At 45.1% G+C, this 19877-nt stretch overlaps 1 protein-coding gene across 1 annotated transcript; it reads left to right on the top strand.

Annotated features, from left to right (window-relative positions):
* The first annotated feature begins 1699 nt into the window (after window positions 1-1699).
* GPX6 (glutathione peroxidase 6) lies at window positions 1700-14152 on the top strand. The gene is made up of 5 exons (NM_001145825.3): window positions 1700-1836; window positions 6579-6732; window positions 11030-11147; window positions 11657-11756; window positions 12966-14152. Exons 1-5 carry the CDS (start codon window positions 1750-1752, stop codon window positions 13170-13172), a joined length of 666 nt encoding a protein of 221 aa, NP_001139297.1. The 5' UTR covers window positions 1700-1749; the 3' UTR covers window positions 13173-14152.
* Window positions 14153-19877: the final 5725 nt, after the last annotated feature.

Below are 19877 nucleotides of genomic sequence, written 5' to 3'. Positions count from 1 at the left end.
CAGAATAGGTTTTAAAATGTAAATTAATAAATCAAGCCAAATTCTAAGGAGGAGGGTGAGGATGTGAACTGGCTCCTAATATATATTAAGGCCTGGTCAAGCTCACCAGAATCCTGATTTGTGACTCAAGTCTCAGAAAGTTACCTCAGAAGTCTTGTTTGATAAAGCTATATCCATCATTTTGAATAAAAATATGTAATTTGTATATCATAAAATCTCTCAGGAATGATCCCAAAGTACTTGCCAAGATTTGATCTAGAGTCAACCCCAGATAGGTGGACTCTGGTGATGAAGACAGTTCTATCTACCAGAATCAGAACATTTCTGGAGGGAAGGTTACATCAGGGAAATCTGGCCGATGTCAAATCAGAAAGGACCTTGAGTGCTTCATGGGAGAATTTCAAACTAAAAGTGTAAGAATTTAGGAGGAATTGGGGCACTTTAACATAAGTGATATCAACAAACCTGACCTTTAGAAAAGTCATAGAGTCAGAGTGTGAAGGAAACAGGGACTGGAGAAGATCCTGGAAGTGAGGAGATAGCTAAGGGATGAAAGCAAAATTCCTGGAAGGAGATAACAGGGAACTAAGGCTCCAAAGAAGGATGGGTGAAGGGCAATTGCAGCCCCATGATACCTTCAGGTGCACCAGGGACATGAAATGTTCCTTGTTTCCTCCTGTTCCATGTGTGCTCCTGTACCTTCACTTCTCATTGCTGGAGGCAAGGACCCAAGGTACTCAAAAGTCTATCAAGAATGTGGGAACACCAAAACCTATGAAGTTGGGGTTTTAGGCCATTTGACCTACTGATGAGGTCCATAATGAAATGTCTCCTTACCTCTCAAGGGCTCATTACTACAAGGTGAGCAAATGTAAATTGTCCCAGATAGTAAAGATTTCATCACAATAATTATGATCCAAATGGAACCAGAGCAAGAGCTCTGGAGTAGGACGCAGAAGTTGCCTTCATTTCACTGTTACCCACTTTGTGACTTTTTATATGTTATCTCTCTCTCTGAGCTTCAGTTTTCTCATACATGAAACTATGTGAATACAGTTCTAGTTGTTTACCATTGTCAGGCCATGTGGTAAGTGCTTTATAGTTATTATCACATTTAATTGTTACAGCAGCCCTACAAGGTAGATAATATTATTATTCTGATTTCACAGATGAGAAAACTGGGGACAGACACATTAACTTTGATTTCAGATTCAAGGAGCTAGTCAGTGGCACTGACAGGTATTGAATTCAATGGTCTTTATAGCCTCGTAGTCAAAGTTTCAGCCATTTTTTTGAGCTAAAAGCAGAAGGGTAAAGAACTTGGGAATGTGTGTAGGTCTGTTCCATAAGAGGCAAGCATCTGACCTGCTGCCTTAAGGAGCTGCATAGCTGGATCAGGTATCAGTGATCAGGACATAGATTATAGGCTTTTGAAAAGAGTTCAGAAATCTGAGATAACTAAAAGCTTGTCTTTCAAGAGAGTTCATAAGAACTCAACCCCACCCAGACTTTAGTTTCAAGAGGCAGAGAATGCCTTTTGTGTGAAGCTGGCAGAGGCAACGCAGGTGGAGCAGGCTCGATGGTGAGGGGTTTACAACTGAAGAGGAAGGGGGTGTGTGTAGGGAGTGGAGGTGGGTGTGTATGAATGCCACTCTGCGATTGGAGGGTGCTTCTTCAAACTGGTCCCTGCCAGGGGCTCAAAAGGGGCTGAAATCCTGGGGACCTCAGAGTCATCTAAAACTCCTAGCCATGTTCCGGCAGTTCCAGGCCTCCTGTCTTGTCCTGTTGTTCCTGGTTGGCTTTGCTCAGCAGATCCTAAAGCCTCAAAATAGGAAGGTGAGCATGGGGCAGGGGATCCGAGCTGATTCCAGCACGTGATGACCAACCTGGCTGCCAGAGTTGCGAGGAGTTCTCTCCTCTCCTTTCGAAGGACAAGATCTGCATTCCCAGCCCTTCTTCACAAATCCTGACATTGCTATCCTTAGCAGGCTCTCCCTAAATCCACTGTCTCTTACTTGCATCTTTTCCTCTGCACCTAGTAGCTCTTTGAACTGAATGTATGTGGAGTGGGGTTGGGGAGCTGCCTCAGCACATTCCCCTTTGCCACTTCCCCCTGGTGGCCCCTTGATAGCCTAGAGCCTGTCCCCTTCATGCTGGTCCATAACTTGGGGTAGCGCTGTGGATCCCAACAAATGAGGCATGAAGTCGCAAATGGATTGACAGGGAGGCTGCCCTGGTTACTCCTGGAGAGGCTGCTCAGCCAGAAACTCAGAGGGAGAGGTGAGAGAATCTGGGGTTGCGATCTGCACTAGGAGTTTCTAGGTCACAGAAAGAGGAGCTCCCCACCACCACACCCCTAGAAAAATAAAATGCATAAGGCCAATATGGTTGTCCACTAATATTAATTTTAGGGAAGGTCATGAGGTGAGGTAGAGACAAGGCTCAGCTCAGAGTAGGCTTTGTTCTCAGATCTTGGTGTTGCTCCCAAATCTCCTGATGCCATTTAGAAAAGTCCCCCCACTGGATGTCCATAGTCACCCCTGTGAAAGATGTGTATATATGTCTTAGGATGCGGACTGAGCAGATCACTTGAGGCACCCGCAAATTTTAACTTTAAAATCAGATGAATTTATTCAAAAGCAGCCTCAGTGGTGGCCATATGCCCATTATATATCTTTTGTTATTTCCTTTCTGTCCTCTATAAAAGGTGGCGTACAATGCCTATCATATAATGCAGTGATTCCCAGACTTGAGCTTACCTAAGAGATAGCTGGTTAAAGCACAATTGCTGGACCCCACCCAAGAGTTTCTGATTCAGTAAGCCCGGGAATTTGCATTTCTAAAATGCTTCCGGTTGATACTCATGCAGGTCTCCACACCTGAAGCTTTGAGCTTTAATCTCTGTTACTGGATTCATATGAAGTGTAAGATGGTGCCTATTACAAGCCATAAGACAGCTTACTTACTTACTTTCCAGAAAGGTAACAGATGACTTGAACGGACAACCTCCAAGGGTCATCAGATCTATGTCAGCCACTGCTGCCTGGTTGGGTGTGGAATTCTCGATGTAAAATATCATCTTGTGAATTAAAAGCTGTGTTCTAGGGTATTCTGTCTTCTTCAAACAGATGTAAGCAAACTAGAGCAGAACTGAAAACTGGGTAGGAAGGATTGAGCTCTTCGAGTCTGCAGTTTTCGTCGGATTCTGCATCTCATTTCACAGAGTGACATCCTCATGAGAACCAAATCTTTGGAAGTTGTTGCACCCAGAGCTAAGGTAGCACAAAGGCAAGAAAATGGAGGCATACAAATGACAGCTCACATGGTGATTTCCGTGTGACTTTTTATTATAGTAGCAAGAAAGACAAATGCTGGAAATTATTTAGCTCAGACGTAAGGTGTCATGAAGGCAAAAAGAATGCAGGCATATAGATGATAACTCCATCATAGTGGGTTTCTTAGGCTAATGTTCCCAAATATTGTGACTAATGTATATGCACAGATGTGTACAGAAATATGGACTTAAAAGGAAAGGGCTTGCCCCTTGGTCAAGCCTCCTTCTCTCCAAGGATAATGAAGGAGAAGCTGTGGCCTTGTGTCATGGTAACAGACTCAGAAGATGATAAAGAGTTTCTTGCCCCACTCTGCCCACAGTAGCTCACCCACAGGCAATTCCTTCCCTGCATGGGGTATGCTTTTATGGACTGAGATCCTGTGAAGCCCAGTTTAAATTACTCTAAAATTCTATGAGTTTTCTTCATATGGCCAGGACTATAGCCTCTCTTACCAGATAACATGTTAGCCTTTTGTTCCAGGTTCTGTATGCCTTTTATGCTTGGCATGCTTGTGGGTAGAAAAGTTTTTCCGCTCTGTGCTATTTTATGAACTTTAATTCATGAGCAGTTCAGGCTGTTTCACCACAATATAAAGAAGTGGGTGCCAAGGATGAGTTTTCAAGGTACCAGTGAAACCGGAAAAGTTCCCTTGTCCCTCTCACAGGGCATGCGACGGGGGGTGTGGCTCGCTGCTTCAGTTCCCCGCCGCTCAAACCTGTACGGGAGCAGAGGGGGAAGCATACAGACTAGCAGATTGTGGAGCTCCAACCTTAAGGCAGTGTCTAGGGGTGAATGTTTACAGCTGAAGCCCCAGTGGGCATGTTACAGGGTGCTCTTAGTTCAGCCACCCATAGGCAGCTTGTGTTAGCTCCATTAGACCCCTACCTTATCACAAAGACAGAGGACTTTCTGTATCCCAGGGATCTTGCCTTGGTTTACGGGAAGAATCGGATCACACGTGGGCGTGGAGAATGAGTGCAAAGTTTTATTGAGTGGAAGTAACTCACATCAGATGGGGGAGCCAAAACAGAGATGGTTTTTCCCTGGAGCCCGGCCAAACTCCATGTTCTTCCGCTGTCAATGGCCTTCCGGTGTGCTCCTACTGTGTTCAAAATTGGTGGGTTCTTGGTCTCACTGACTTCAAGAATGAAGCCCAGTTCTTTAAGGAAGCGTCTCCAGAATTTGTTCCTTCTGATGTTCGGATGTGTTCAGAGTTTGTTCCTTTTGGCGGGTTCGTGGTCTTGCTGGCTCAAGAGTGAAGCTGCAGAGGCTCAAGAGTGAAGCTGCAGAGCCTCGCGGTCAGTGTTACAGCTCTTAAGGCAGCGCGTCTGGAGTTGTTCTTTCCTCCCGGTGGGTTCGTGGTTTTGCTGGCTTCAGGAGTGAAGCTGTAGAACTTCGCGGTGAGTGTTACAGCTTGTAAAGGCAGTGTGGACCCAAAGAATGAGCAGCAGCAAGATTTATTGCAAAGAGCGAAAGAACAAAGCTTCCACAGTGTGGAAGGGAACCCACGGGGGTTGCCACTGCTGGCTCCGGCAGCCGCCTTTTATTCTTATCTGGCCACACCCACATCCTGCTGATTGGTCCATTTTACAGAGAGCCGAGTGGTCTGTTTTGACAGGGTGCGGATTGGTGCCTTTACAATCCCTGAGCTAGACACAAAAGTGCTCCACCTCCCCACTAGATTAGCTAGATACAGAGTGTCCACACAAAGGTTCTCCACATCCCCACCAGAGCAGCTAGATACAGAGTGTCAATTGGTGCATTCACAAACCCTGAGCTAGACACAGGGTGCTGATTGGTGTGTTTACAAACCTTGAGCTAGATACAGAGTGCCGATTGGTGCATTTACAATCCCTTAGCTAGACATAAAGGTTCTCCAAGTCCCCACCAGACTCAGGAGCCCAGCTGGCTTCAGCCAGTGGATGCTGCACCGCGGCCCCAGGCCGAGCTGCCTGCCAGTCCCGCGCCCTGCGCCCGCACTCCTCAGCCCTTGGGTGGTCGATGGGACTGGGCGGCGTGGAGCAGGGGGCGGCGCTCGTCGGGGAGACTCGGGCGGTGCAGGAGCCCACGGAGCGGGAGGAGGCTCAGGCATGGCGGGCTGCAGGTCCCAAGCCCTGCCCCGCGGGGTGGCAGCTAAGGCCCAGCGAGAAGTCGAGCACAGCAGCTGCTGGCCTTGGTGCTAAGCTCCTCAGTGCCCGGGGCTGGCTGGCCGCTCTGAGTGCAGGGCCCACTGAGCCCACTCCCACGTGGAACTCGCGTTGGCCCGCAAGTGCCACGCGCAGCCCTGGTTCCCTCCAGCGCCTCTCCCTCCACAACTCCTCGGAAGCTGAGGGGGCCGGCTCCGGCCTTGGCCAGCCCAGAAGGGGGCTCCCACAGTGCAGCCGCGGGCTGAAGGGCCTCTTAAGCGCGACCAGAGTGGGCGCCAAGGCCGAGGAGGCGCAGAGAGCGAGCAAAGGCTGTGAGGGCTGCTAGCATGTTGTCACCTCTCACCACGATGGTGCATTGCTCTCCACGTCCAGCCAGTTGAGTGTGTTCCTCCGCTGATGTGCTCCTCTCCACATCCAGCGCCAGTGCCTCTGGCTGCTAGGGTCTCAAGAGTTTTTATAGGCACAGGCCCATTTGAGTGAGAAGGCAGGAGTGCCTGTCCTCATGTAGGTCCGTAGGCACAGGCCCGAGGGTGGAGCCCTAGTTAGGTACCCGCCTTTCTCTACCCAGCACTTCCCGGCCGCCCCTCCCCCATCACCAGTGATTACCCCATTGGCAAGCTTGGAAAGGCCCTTCGGTGGCATCTGGAGAAGTTATGGGCCTGATTTTGGGGGACAGGAATTACAATATAAGAACACGTAGATGAGAAGTTTGTGCAAAACTTACTTATGAGAAATCCTGCAAAATCTTTTAAGAGTATCTGAGAGAGGACGGCATGACTTGAACGGGGTGTTAGCATGTCGGGGGAGAATGCAGTGTCAGGGAACAGAGGTAAATGTTATTAATCTTCTGGAAACGGGAAGAATATTATGAAATGCTTGTCTTGCCACACACACACAAAAATGGCTTGTAATTTAGAAGACATAAATTCTAGCTACGGCATCAGCTCTAACTAAAAATTTTACTTGGAAAGATCCCTTCAGTTCTTAGAATTTCAAGATATTACATGAAGGGTCTTCGAGTGTTTTGAAAAAGTCCACAAATGTTGGGAATTATTTTTTATCTTATATCGTTATGGTTATTTTTGTAACATTCCAGGTGGATTGCAACAAAGGGGTGACAGGCACCATCTATGAGTATGGAGCCCTCACCCTCAACGGCGAGGAGTACATCCAATTCAAGCAGTTTGCAGGCAAGCACGTCCTGTTTGTCAATGTGGCCACCTATTGAGGCTTGGCAGCTCAGTATCCTGGTAAGAACTCACGTTTCAACTCTTTTGGAAGCAGCATTGCCAGATAGCCATATTCTAATTCCAGAAGGTTTTACCAATGTGTTATTGGAGGATGCGATGGGAGAACTGATCAGGTGACTCTACCTCCCTAAATGCTGCTCCTGCTCTGCTCCTTAGAATATCAGGATAATTATTTCCAGATTTGAGAACTAAGACCTTCCCAAAGACTTAAAGACCACCAGGAGCACACTTGCAGTTGAACAAGTTGAATGTGTTACTCGGTACCCTGAAGGAGAACATGTTCTATAGAGAACCATGGGGTTTCTTAATAAGAAAGTATTAGAAAGGACTTACTATAGAATCTGAACTTTTGTTACGTGATTTGGAGACGAGTTCAAGGAATTGAAGTTCTGTTCTGGATTGGATGCCATCAAGAACTGTGAGCAATTATATGATTTGGTGTCTTAATCAATCATATCTACATGGGGAGAGAAACGAAGACTAAAGCTGTAACTGGTAAAGAAGCAGCAGTCACTCATATTGGCAAGAATAGGGTGGTACCTGGTCATTGTTGCGATTTGGACAATGTTCGTGCTTTGTCTATGTTCAGTTACAATTATGCAGTGGCCTTGTTTTTGCCTTGATTCATCATGGTCACATGTTATGTGATATTGTTTGTATGAAACTGTTCTATGAAATTGTTTATGTTTCCTAGGAGAGTGCTAAAGCCTAGCTGTGACTCCCAGGCCAGATACCTGGCTTTCAAGGAATGATTTTATGCTTCTCATCGGTTACTTCTGATAAAAACAGGAGAGATGAGTGATCTTTGATATTCTGGAAAATGCCCTTGGGTTCTGTAGGCACCTGCAAATGACCAAGAGGGAAATGAAGTTTTCTGTCTGGGCAGCCTTTGATTGGTACAAGGGCTGTGTAGTGTGACTGGCAATGTAGAAGAATGCTCCATCTCGCCAACCTTGGCCTAACCTTCTGTGGTAGCTGAGGTGTGTTTCCATTTTCTTTGTGCCCTTATTGGAGAAGAGTTTTGCATTACTGTTGGTCCAGAAAAGGTTATTTAAAATTCTAGATCAATTATACTAGAGATAGATACAGCTTTGGACAGGCCAAGAACTTTATTTTATGCTTTTAAAAAATGGCTCAAGATAAATTTAAAAGATTTATTGCACCAAATGCCACAGAGAAGTGGATCAAAATAATACATGAACAAATTTTGTTTTGTTTTGAGACAGTCTCGCTCTGTCGCCCAGGCTGGAGTGCAGTGGTGTGATCTCAGCTCACTGCAACCTCTGCCTCCCAGGTTCAAGTGATTCTTGTGCCTCAGCCTCCCGAGTAGCTGTGATTACAGGCGTGCACCACTATATCTAGCTAATTTTTTTTTTTTTTTTTTTTTGCATTTTTAGCAGAGGCAGTGTTTTGCCATGTTGGCCAGGCTGGTCTCGAACTCCTGACCTCAAGTGATCCACAAGCCTTGGCCTCCCAAAGTGCTGGGATTACAGGCGTGAGCCACCGCACCTGGTCTATACAAAAACAAGTTTTAAGAAAAATTTTCCACACATTGACACTATTATCTGTTCAGCTGATCAAAAATATATAAACCCTATCAATTTTTCTTAATGGATTTTCAGTAATAAAAATCCCAGAATTTTAGCCCTTTTAAGTAACACTTAAAGTCAAGCATATTGTAATCTCATGTCTAAAAGATCTGGCTCACCAAATTTTGACATTTTAAAATTAACATTCAGAGGATGCTACATGATTTAAGCCAAAATTCTAATAAAATTCCGGCTCCTCCAAAGTACAAATGGCTCACATTTACCAAGAGTAGCTGAATACTTTTCCAATTTAATGGTAAAATTATGCATAAAAAGATGCACTCAAAAGTACAGATTAGGATAAGAATCACACATTTAAAATAATTTGGGGGTCCCTTTGTTATTATTATTATTTTTGAGACAGGGTCTTGCTCTGTCGCCCAGGCTGGAGTGCAGGGGCACAATCTTGGCTCACTGTAACCTCTGCCTCTGGGATTCAAGCTATTCTCTTGCCTCAGCCTCCCAGATAGCTGGGACTACAGGTGCATATCACCTCGCCCAGCTAATTTTTTTTTTTTTTTTAATAGAAACTGGGTTTCACCATATTGGTCAGGCTGCTCTCGAACTCCTGGCCTCAAGTGATCCAACTGCTTCAATCTCCCAAAGTGCTGGGATTATAGGCATGAGCCACCACACCCGGCCTCAATTTTTTTATTTTTATGTACACTCAAGTCTAGGGAAAACCTGAAAAGCTACAGACTAAATTTTTATTATAAGAGCCCAAACAACAATTTAGTATCATTTAGTAAGTGAGAAAGTTAAAAGAACTTGCCAAAGGAATAGAATCAAGTTCTGCCAATTGTGTCTACTATAGGACCTCAGGACCTAGGTATTAGAGCCCAAACGACAGTTTTGTATCATTTAGCAGGCAAGAATTCTCCTCCCTTCAAAAAGTTAAATTTGAAAAATATGGTAAATTTTAAAAGTTGTGATGTGTAAACAGCAGTTCCATGGAATGTGAAGCTGCTCTTAAATTTGTTTTAATTTAATTTAATTTTAACTTAAATTTGCTACATATTGAATAGGCAATATACTTCCAACATTCAAAATTCAAGAGATATAAAAAGGTTTAACAGTGGCACTTGCCATGTTCCCTTCTCTTTAGGCAACCATTATTATCAGTTTATGGTGTATATTTCCAGAAATCTGTTATGCATATACAAGCAAACATTTCTCTCTCACTTTCTTTCTCTCAAGCACATACACATACACAAACATACACACAGAAATGATTATGCACATTGCTTTTTCACATATATCACATACAGTGGGGACAGGAGTGGTGGCTCACACCTATAATCCCAGCACTTTGGGAGACCAAGGTGGCCGGATCACTTTTGAACATCAGGAGTTTCAGACCAGCCTTGCCAACATGGTGAAACCCTGTCTGTACTAAAATTACAAAAAATTAGCTGGGCATGGTGGCACATGCCTGTAATCCCAACTACTCAGGAGGCTAAAGCATGAGAATCTCTTGAACCCGGGGGCGGAGATTGCAGTGAGCTGAAATCCTGCCACTGCACTCCAGCCTGGGTGACAGAGAGACTCCGTCTAAAAACAAAACAAAAAAACATGGTGAGCTTCCTCATTCATTTTAAGGCATAGTATTCCATTGTGTTGCTGTGATATAATTTATTAAATTAGTTCATGAGAATTTTAAAGAGCACCTCATTCAAATTTTACTCCAGATGAGAAAATTGAGAGAATTAAAGAAACTTGCCAAAGGAATAGAATCAAGGTCTGTTAAGTGTGTCTGCTATAGAAAGGAAATATTCTTGATGGTCAAAGATAAGAGAGAGATGAGTTTCGATAGCAACCGAAGAACTATAGAAAAACAGGAAGGCACTCTCTATTTAAGAGGAGGTTCTTAGGGGACATTCCAGCAGGCAGAGCTGAATCTGAATGACAATGGCCAGTACAGGTTCTGAGGTCTGAATAAATCTTACCTGAAAATAGCTGAAGATAGAAATTATGATTCAAGTCTAAACAGACAAGCTGGAAGGTTCCTGACAGTAGTAAAGAGCAATTTGGAGTTTATGGCCTGGCGTCCCAGGGAGTGTTCCAGGGCATGTTGCAGCATCAGTTAGGTCACTGGAATTGAGGAGAGGGTACAGAATACTGTAGAGGATAGCCTTGGAATTTCTCTTTCTCTACCACTCCCAGGGTGGAGCACCAAGGAGTACTCCTGGGAATGGGACTGGAACTGGAGTGTCTGGTTGTGTCACCATGGGACATTGTATGAGTGGGGCCGGGGGGATGCGGGGATAGGTGGGTAGGATTTCCATTTTGTTTGCTTTTTCCTTACAATTTTTTTTGATCAATTCATCAACTAAGGAAGACAGTGGCATTCAAATCTGACTTCTCTTTAGAATCAAACAGGACTCCCACACAAGGCTACCAACGTGTGTGTGTGTGTGTGTGTGTGTGTGTGTTTAAAAAAAAAAAAAGAATTCTCATTGGATGGTAAAGTGTAGCCAGGCATGGGAGCTACTGTATAAGAAAAACAGCAGCCATTTAGATGCATTTCTGGAAACGTGTGCTCTAGTCTTTTTTTTTTTTCTCTACTCCTTTGATCTCTGTAATCTTGAATCTTTCCCTTCTTAGTCCTCGGTTTATTCATGTGATAAATGGATACATTCAGTGATCTTTCACTGCTTGAGGTAGGCCTCCTGACCAGCCCACCCCTGCTATTCATTCTCCACTTACAGAACTGAATGCACTACAGGAGGAGCTGAAGAATTTTGGTGTCATTGTGTTGGCCTTTCCCTGCAACCAGTTTGGAAAACAAGAACCAGGAACAAACTCAGAAATACTTCTTGGTCTCAAGTGAGTGCTTGCATGGGACCCTGCAGATGCCCTGTCGGGATTTCCATTCCTCATTCCACCTAGATGCCTGCCTATTCTGGAAACTTCTGGGATAGGCCATAGATACATGGGTTGAAGCATATCCTTATGATGTTTTGAATTCAATCTATTCTATTCACAGTGCTCAAATATTCTCTTTACTTTTGAATTATTTGATGGTGAGGCTAAGGGAAGATTGAATGGAAAAGAAGCATAGAGAAAAGAAGGGAGTATAAGAAATAAGAAATGGAAATGAAGCAGGAAACCTAAGCTCAAAATATTGCCTTCCAATTTTCTTAGAATTCTCTATTGGCGCCATAAAGCCTATTGCATAAAATCCTGCTTCCCACAGACTATCTTTTCTTATCTTCCCTGTGCACAGCCACTTCCCTTTATCTTGAATTTCCTGTGGTAGTGAATTGGTGGTGGCCATTATTTTCCATCCATGTCTTAATTTGTATCTTGCTGGGAACAACTTTGGTTCACTGCAGGTATGTGTGTCCAGGTAGTGGCTTTGTCCCCAGTTTCCAGCTCTTTGAGAAAGGGGATGTGAATGGAGAAAAAGAACAGAAGGTCTTTACTTTCCTGAAGGTGCGTGAGTATAAACCTGGCATGGATTGGTTAGCTAGAAATGCTCTGAAAGCAGTGGGGCTCATGTCTAGGGTTGTGGTTGGACTCCTTGGAAAAGAGATGCTCAGATAAGTTCAAGGCTCATGGCAATATCTGCTGTGATGCTTTAGCTTTAAGTAGAGGAAACCCATGATAGACAATAGCTCTGACATGGACTACCCTCCTGTATTGAATGGAATGATTCATTCATTCAGCAATCATTTATCAGATCTCCAGTATGTGCTATATAATGAGTTAACAAACATTAATAGCGCATAGTCTGTTCCCTGAAGGAACTCACATTTAATCAGGAGACAGACATGGATGATACAGAATACCATGTGGTAAATGCTTTTAGAGTCACAGAGTGGTAGAAATACAGAATACCAGGATAGAAGGACCCCCGAGGGTCTCTTTGTCTACTCAGCCCCAAATGCTGGTCTGCAGAACAATGCTGGTCCTGCTGAAATTTTCACTCATCCACAGCAAACAAGGGAAAAAAGACAATGCAGAATTTTTCATAAAGCTCAACTTATTGAATATAAGACCAACATTTATTCTGACATTAAATTACTATTATGTTTACCCATATAAATTGCCCTTTACTTACTCAAAAATGGTGCTATAATCAATTTTGTGTGGTTCAACTGAGTATTTAAAAATCCCTTAATTTTTAAATGTGTGCTTATAGTAGACTTTTAATTTTTCTTATTGGCAAAATGAGTATTAGTGATTCTATGTTAATATCCAAGGAAATAGTTATTGAAATTTTACTGGCTTATGAAGCCTATGAAGCCCCAAACTCTGCGAGCCACTACTCTAAATCAATCTCTTTTTTTTTTTCTGCTAAGGAAACGAACTGTAGAAATGATATGACTTGCCCAAGGAAACAGAAAATAGTCTTTTACTGAATCATCGTGATAAAATCATGGGAATAGAGGAAAGACAGGGAAAGGAGGAATGCTTTCTATTTACCATTATACTCTCTAACTCTCAGTTATTTGGTAGTTGGTGTATTGGTATTGATACATTGCAGTGTCTGTGGTTGATTGGAAGCATGCAAAGTAGTTAATATATTAAAATACATAATGGTGAGTAGACTCTCTAGTCTGGAGATAAAACTGTACCACACAGAAGTAGAAATAAAGTAGAAATAAATGTATATCTCTACTTTCTATATCTCTGCTCCAGAACTCCTGCCCTCCGACCTCTGATCTTTTGGGCTCATCAAGCCAACTCTTCTGGGAGCCCATGAAGGTCCATGATATCTGCTGGAACTTTGAGAAATTTCTGGTGGGGCCCGATGGAGTCCCTGTCATGCGTTGGTTCCACCAGGCTCCAGTCAGCACAGTCAAGTCAGACATCCTGGAGTACCTAAAGCAGTTCAATACCCACTAGGAAGGGCTAGCGACTGACAGAAATAACTACCCTGTCTCCCACCTGCAGGAATGTCTAACAAAGCATCCATCTTCCTCCATCTTTGCTCCACACTCCTGCCTACCCAGCCTCCTGATGACCAAACCATCCTGTACTACCCAAGCAGCTGCTTAGCATGTGTGTGTAGCTGTGTGTGTGTGTGTGTATGGATATGTAGAATTGTATTTGTTGGTATATGCATAGGTGTATGTATGGTGTGTGTGTGTGTGTGTGTTTGAAGATTAAGGAAAAGAACACCTATCTCTCCAACTCTCTGATCCTGAAATATCTATTCCAAAGGAAAATCATATTTTAGGGTAGATGAATCAGACTATCCTGTGTCCCTAAAAAAGCAATCCCGAGAAGTTGTGACATCTATCCCTTCCCGTTCCTGAAAGTTTTAAAGAAAGCAGGAGCTGGCCGCAAGACTCTAGGCCTCCTTCATAGCCTCTCTCCTCTAAGATAGGCATGCATTGTTAAACTCTTCTCTCCTTAATTCTCCTTTATTCCCCTGCCACCCAGTAGTTCTCATGTAGGACCTCTGAAGGCAGAGTGAGAGCAGAAACCCCACCTCACATGAAGGGAAGGGCATCTCCATGATGGTGGATCCCAAAACCCCTCTGGGTCGCACCCTGCCAGAGCCTTCCTTGGTGCCTGTCCCTTAGCGCATTCAGGTCATGGCACCTGGGCAGGGGTGTCCCTGTATTCTGAATGATGGGCTTTCTCCTCACCCTGAGCCTCCGCAACTTTAAGCTTATTTTGATCACTGTCTCAAATTTAAAAATTCTGCAGCAACCTGGCTCTGTGTGGTGTTTTCCCAGTCCCATATTATGTCCAGTCATACTTCTTCTTTCTCTGTCACTTTGTCCCTGCTTTCTTGATTCCCTTGCCTTGTTCTTCAGTATTTTGTTTTTCTCAAAAATGCTCTAGAACTTTCCTTGGCACATATAAAAGCACGGCTGGAACTGGTTGCTCAGAGCTGCTGTGACCGTGAGCACAGATCTCTTCGTGTCAGGTCCCTCTGCACCCTCCCGTTCAGGTCTCTTGACCAGGCCCCTACATGACAGGAATCCTTGCCTCTCAAAGAATCCTCTCTCTCTCTCTCTACAACAAATATGCATATGTTTTTTTTTTTTTTTAAGTATTTATTGATCATTCTTGGGTGTTTCTCAGAGAGGGGGATTTGGCAGGGTCATAGGACAATAGTGGAGGGAAGGTCAGCAGACAAACATGTGAACAAAGGTCTCTGGTTTTCCTAGGCAGAGGGCCCTGCTGCCTTCCGCACTGTTTTTGTCGCTGGGTAGTTGAGATTAGGGAGTGGTGATGACTCTTAACCAGTATGCTGCCTTCAAGCATCTGTTTAACAAAGCACATCGTGCACTGCCCTTAATCCATTTAACCCTTAGTGGACACAGCACATGTTTCAGAGAGCACGGGGTTGGGGGTAAGGTTGTAGATTAACAGCATCCCAAGGCAGAAGAATTTTTCCTAGTACAGAACAAAATGGAGTCTCCTATGTCTACTTCTGTCTACACAGACACAATAACAATCTGATCTCTCTTTCTTTTCCCCACATTTCCCCCTTTTCTATTTGACAAAACCGCCATTGTCATCATGGCCCGTTCTCAATGAGCTGTTGGGTACACCTCCCAGACGGGGTGGCGGCCGAGCAGAGGGGCTCCTCACTTCCCAGACGGGGCTGCCGGGCAGAGGGGCCCCCCACCTCCCAGACGGGGCGGCGGCCGGGCAGAGGGGCTCCCCACTTCCCAGACCGGGCGGCTGGGCAGAGGCGCCCCCCACCTCCCCGACATGGCGGCTGGCCGGGCGGGGGCTGACCCCCCTTCCCGGACGGGGTGGCTGGCCGGGCGGAGGCTGCCCCCCACCTCCCGGACGGGGCGGCTGCCGGGCGGAGACACTCCTCACTTCCCAGATGGGGCGGCTGCCGGGCGGAGGGGCTCCCCACTTCCCAGACCAGGCGGCTGCTGGGCGGAGGGGGTCCTCACTTCTCAGACGGGGCGGCCGGTCAGAAACACTCCTCACCTCCCAGACGGGGTGGCGGCGGGGCAGAGACACTCCTCAGTTCCCGGACGGGGTCGCGGCCGGGCAGAGGCACTCTTCACATCTCAGACGGGGCGGCAGGGCAGAGGCGCTCCCCACATCCCAGATGATGGGCGGCCGGGCAGAGACCTCCTCACTTCCTAGACGGGATGACCGCCGGGAAGAGGTGCTCCTCACTTCCCAGACTGGGCGGCCGGGCAGAGGGGCTCCTCACATCCCAGATGATGGGCGGCCAGGCAGAGATGCTCCTCACTTCCTAGACGGGGTGGCTGCTGGGCAGAGGCTGTAATCTCAGCACTTTGGGAGGCCAAGGCAGGCGGCTGGGAGGTGGAGGTTGTAGCGATCCAAGATCACGCCACTGCACTCCAGCCTGGGCAACGTTGAGCACTGAGTGAGCGAGACTCCGTCTGCAATCCCGGCACCTCAGGAGGCTGAGGCTGGCAGACCACTCTCGGTCGGGAGCTAGAGACCAGCCCGGCCAACACGGCGAAACTCCGTCTCCACCAAAAAATACGAAAACCAGTCAGGTGTGGTGGCCCGCGCCTGCAATCCCAGGCACTCGGCAGGCTGAGGCAGGAGAATCAGGCAGAGAGGCTGCAGTGAGCCCAGATGGCGGCAGTACAGTCCAGCCTCAGCTCGGCATCAGAGGGAGACAGTGCAAAGGGGAGAGGAGGACCGTGCAAAAGGGAGGGGGAGGGGGAGGCGGAGGGGGAGAGGGAGAGGGAGACGGAGAGGGAGAGGGCATATATTTCTGTTTATAAAATTAATTCATGCTCACTGTTAAAATCTGAAAGCACATAAAAGTAAAAAAGCATAACAAAACAAAATGGAACAAAACCCACTCCTAATCAGAGGTGCAAAGGACCTGCTAGGAAGCCCTATCTGCCCCGTGCTGTTTTATAGTTAAAATACAGTGTTTTATAATTCAAGCAGATTTCAGAAAACCAGATATTAAGGAAAGAAATTAGATGAGGAAGTAAAATAAAATCACTGTTTTTCTTTCTCTTTTTACAAATTACTTGGAACATAGGTATTAGCACTTAAAAATATTTTTTGCACTTAAAAAATGCAGGAAATTTAAATCAGTGAGTAATTTCAAACATTATGGGGATCGTAATCCTGCTGTGTACCTAAATAGAAATATGGGCTGGGCACAGTGGTGCACACCTGTAATGCCAGCACTTTGGGAGGCCAAGGAGGGTGGATCACCTGAGGTCAGGAGTTCGCGACCAGCCTGACCAACATGGTGAAACCCCGTCTCTACTAAATACAAAAAATTTAGCCGGGCATGGTGGCATATGCCTGTAATCCAAGCTACTTGGGAGACCGAGACAGGAGAATTGCTTGTTCCCTGGAGGTGGAGGTTGCAATGAGCCAAGATCGCGCCATTGCTCTCCAGCCTGGGTAACAAGAGCAAAACTCCATCTCAAAAAAAAAAAAAAAGGAAGAAAGAAGAAGAAATGTGATCCATGCCTTAATCTTTATTCAGCAACATGAAAATTGACTAAACCAAAAACTGTTAGGAAAATGATTTTTAAGACCTTAAAATTCATAAATGGTGGATATTTGATACATGAAAAATGGGAAATATTATCAAAATATTTGGATGTTTTCTCTTCTTAAACTTAACATCTAGTAAGAAAAAATGAGTTTTAAAAATCGGGCTTTCCTTGGCTGTAAACCATAGGATTTGAGATTTCCATAAATCTTTTACTAACCACTATGGCGGTTGTGAGAGCAGTGAGGAGATTACAGAACCAGCTACCAGTGGTGTTAAGAAATATGTTTCATTTTTTAGCTTCTTTTAAATCTCTGAAGTGGTTAAGTACCTCTGGGACCTTAATAGTCTTCAGAAGGGTTCCAGACCTGGTAAGATCTGGATAACCAAGGTCCAGAAAGTAGGTGGAGAGGATGAGCTGACACAATGTATAAAATTCTCTCCAGTTACTGGTTCAGCCTAACCCGGGAACCTGCAGTTGCTCCAGGTGACCAACATTCCTATAGTAATGAAGAAAGAGGACTGCAGCCTTCAGCCTGAATGCTTTGTGCCTGAGTATGCGGGAAAGGTCTTCATCCTGCCACTGCTCTGAAAATCCAGGTTCTATCCTCCTAATGCCTTCCAGTGGCTGTCCCTGAAGAGAAAATAAACATTGTTCTGGAGAGAGCCAAGACCATAGAAATGAGAAACAGAAATGTCCTTGCAGTGGGAGGTGGGCATAGGTGAGGGGCAGGTTTGGGGGCCAGAAGTCCAGATCAGAATGTCACAAATGATGACGATGATAATGATGGCAATAATAATAATAATGTAAAATATAATAATAATGTAAAATGTCTTTATAAAGAGAGGATCAAGACATAAAATTTTCCACTTCTCTCCTCCTCAACCAATCCCAATAGCAGAGCTTAGTCCCCAATGAAAGTTACACTTAGAACCTTCTGGAAGTGGGTCGACTTCTCAGGAGTGTCTAAGGAGCTCCAGTCTGTCATAGTAGTTAAAAGGTTACTATCAGGTGATTATCATCATTACCATCACAGGCACTATTATTGCTGTGGAACTTTTTTCTTCTAACCAGAAGTTCCCACAACTTATTACGCAAATCAGGTACACTAGAGCTAATTGGGTCCATAAATCCACTACCCCACGAACAACCTACCAGGCATCTAGAATCATTAAGGCTCCACTGATCACAAAACTTTTGGAGAGAGTTCTCAGGCAGGACGGGAAGGTTCTAAGGTCCTAGAAAACCAGGACTCAGACCCTCTCTAATCAACCTATTCCCAGATTTGCAAAGCAGCCTATAGCAGGAGGTAATAAACCACTATGGTCTCCCCTGTGGCAGTTAGTCTGTGGATGTAATATATTTTCTGTGGACTGTGTGGACACAGGTGGCTCTTAGCCTTGGAGAGTACCCGTGTCAATTCTGGGAGGTGAATTCTCAAAATATGAGAAGTAGGACACAGTCTATCCCAGAGCACATCAAATCTTGCTTCTGTGGTCTTATGAACACCTCTTGACTTGGCTTCTGTTCTCCGTAAACAGAATCTGAGACAAGAATTGAGGCACATATAGCTTATTGAAAGAATGGTCTCAGAAGAAGGGAATCTGTGAAGCAGGATAAGGCCAGGAAAAGAGAGAATTAAAATGCAATTTCTGCTGGAGCTTAGCTTCAGAAAAAATCACACTATAATCAGTCCCATCTTGAAGGATGAGACATAGCCTCTTGTAGCCCATGTGAGTCAGTCATTGGCTTATGGGCCCACCCTTGAACTCTAGAGGCATAAACTCCCAGGCGAGGTGGCTCCCTTTGGCTGAAGAAAATTCTTTGGAGAAGGTGGCCACTGAGAGTTAATACCCTGGAGAAGGGGCAGCTCTGAGCCATTAGCAGCCAAAACTCATAGCAAGTGGAGATGCAGGCACTAGCCCAGTAAAGCCCATCTGGGTAAGGCTGTGGAGACCACCTATTACTCTCCACAAATGAGTCATTATTGAGGGAAATCTCGAGTAGAGCCCTGAGAAAAGGACCTTGACAATCAGTCATCATTTTCCCTTTCTTGACTTCTGTCTCTAGGAAATTGATTCTCAAAGCATAGTCCTCTGGCCAGCAGCAGTAGCATCACTTGAGAACTTAGAAATGCAGTTTTCAGATCTCTCCTGGGCTCACTGACCCAGAAGCCCTGGGGTAGGTCCAGCAGTCTGTTTTCAAAAGGCTTCCAGTTGATCCTAATACATGCTAAAGTTTGAGGACCACTGCTCTAAGGAATGGAGAATTTACAGAAAATATTGTCATTTTGACATAGGATGAGTAAGGAGAACTTCTCTTGTACTTCATGTGGCTACTGACTGCTCTGCACAATCAAGCCACACTGCCTCCCACTCAGTCCTTAGGTGCCCCCAGAGTTAACATGGACAATCCAGCCATGCCCTTGGTTTATTAGTTTCCTCAGTCTCTGATCCACATCATCTTCATTTAGGTCCAAATTCAATATGTGTTATCTGACAAAGACTCCCTCCTTGATCCAACTTTAGTCAGGGTTCTCTGAGCCTTTGTGACATCATAAGAAATATGTTTATTTGGTCTTTCCTCCCAACTCGTGGCACAGAGCTTCTAAAATCCTTGTAACTTCCTGAGTGATAGGGATGATAAGAGGTTCTTTTGTTACATTTGGTCTTAGTCCCTGGTTCCCAACACAAGAACTTTTAAGACCCGTGGAATCTCCTAAATAATAACTGTCTTTGTGTATGTTAATTAGATGACTGGTGGCTGAAAGTCCCCAGATAGCTTCAGAGTGAGGTCTGGTTGCCAGAGAAACCATCCATGGCGATTAAAGATTTGGAACTTTCAGCACCCCAGCCCACTTCTGAGGAGGGCAGAGGAGCTGATAATTGACCCAGTCATCAAAAGCCAATGATTTAATCCATCATGCTTGTGTAATGAAATCTCCATAAAACTCCTAAACAACAGAACTCATAGAGCTTCTGGGCTAGTGAACACACGGAGTTATTGGGAGTGTGGTGCCCCCAGAGAAGACACGAAAGCTCTATATTCCTCCCCATACCTTGCCAAGTGTATCTCTTCATCTATATCCTTTGTCATATCCTTTATAATAAACTGATGAACGTAAGTAAAT

This window comes from Pan troglodytes, chromosome 5 (assembly GCF_028858775.2).
Source record: "Pan troglodytes isolate AG18354 chromosome 5, NHGRI_mPanTro3-v2.0_pri, whole genome shotgun sequence".
NCBI lineage: Eukaryota > Metazoa > Chordata > Mammalia > Primates > Hominidae > Pan > Pan troglodytes.
This window is presented reverse-complemented; position numbering and strand designations above follow the sequence as displayed.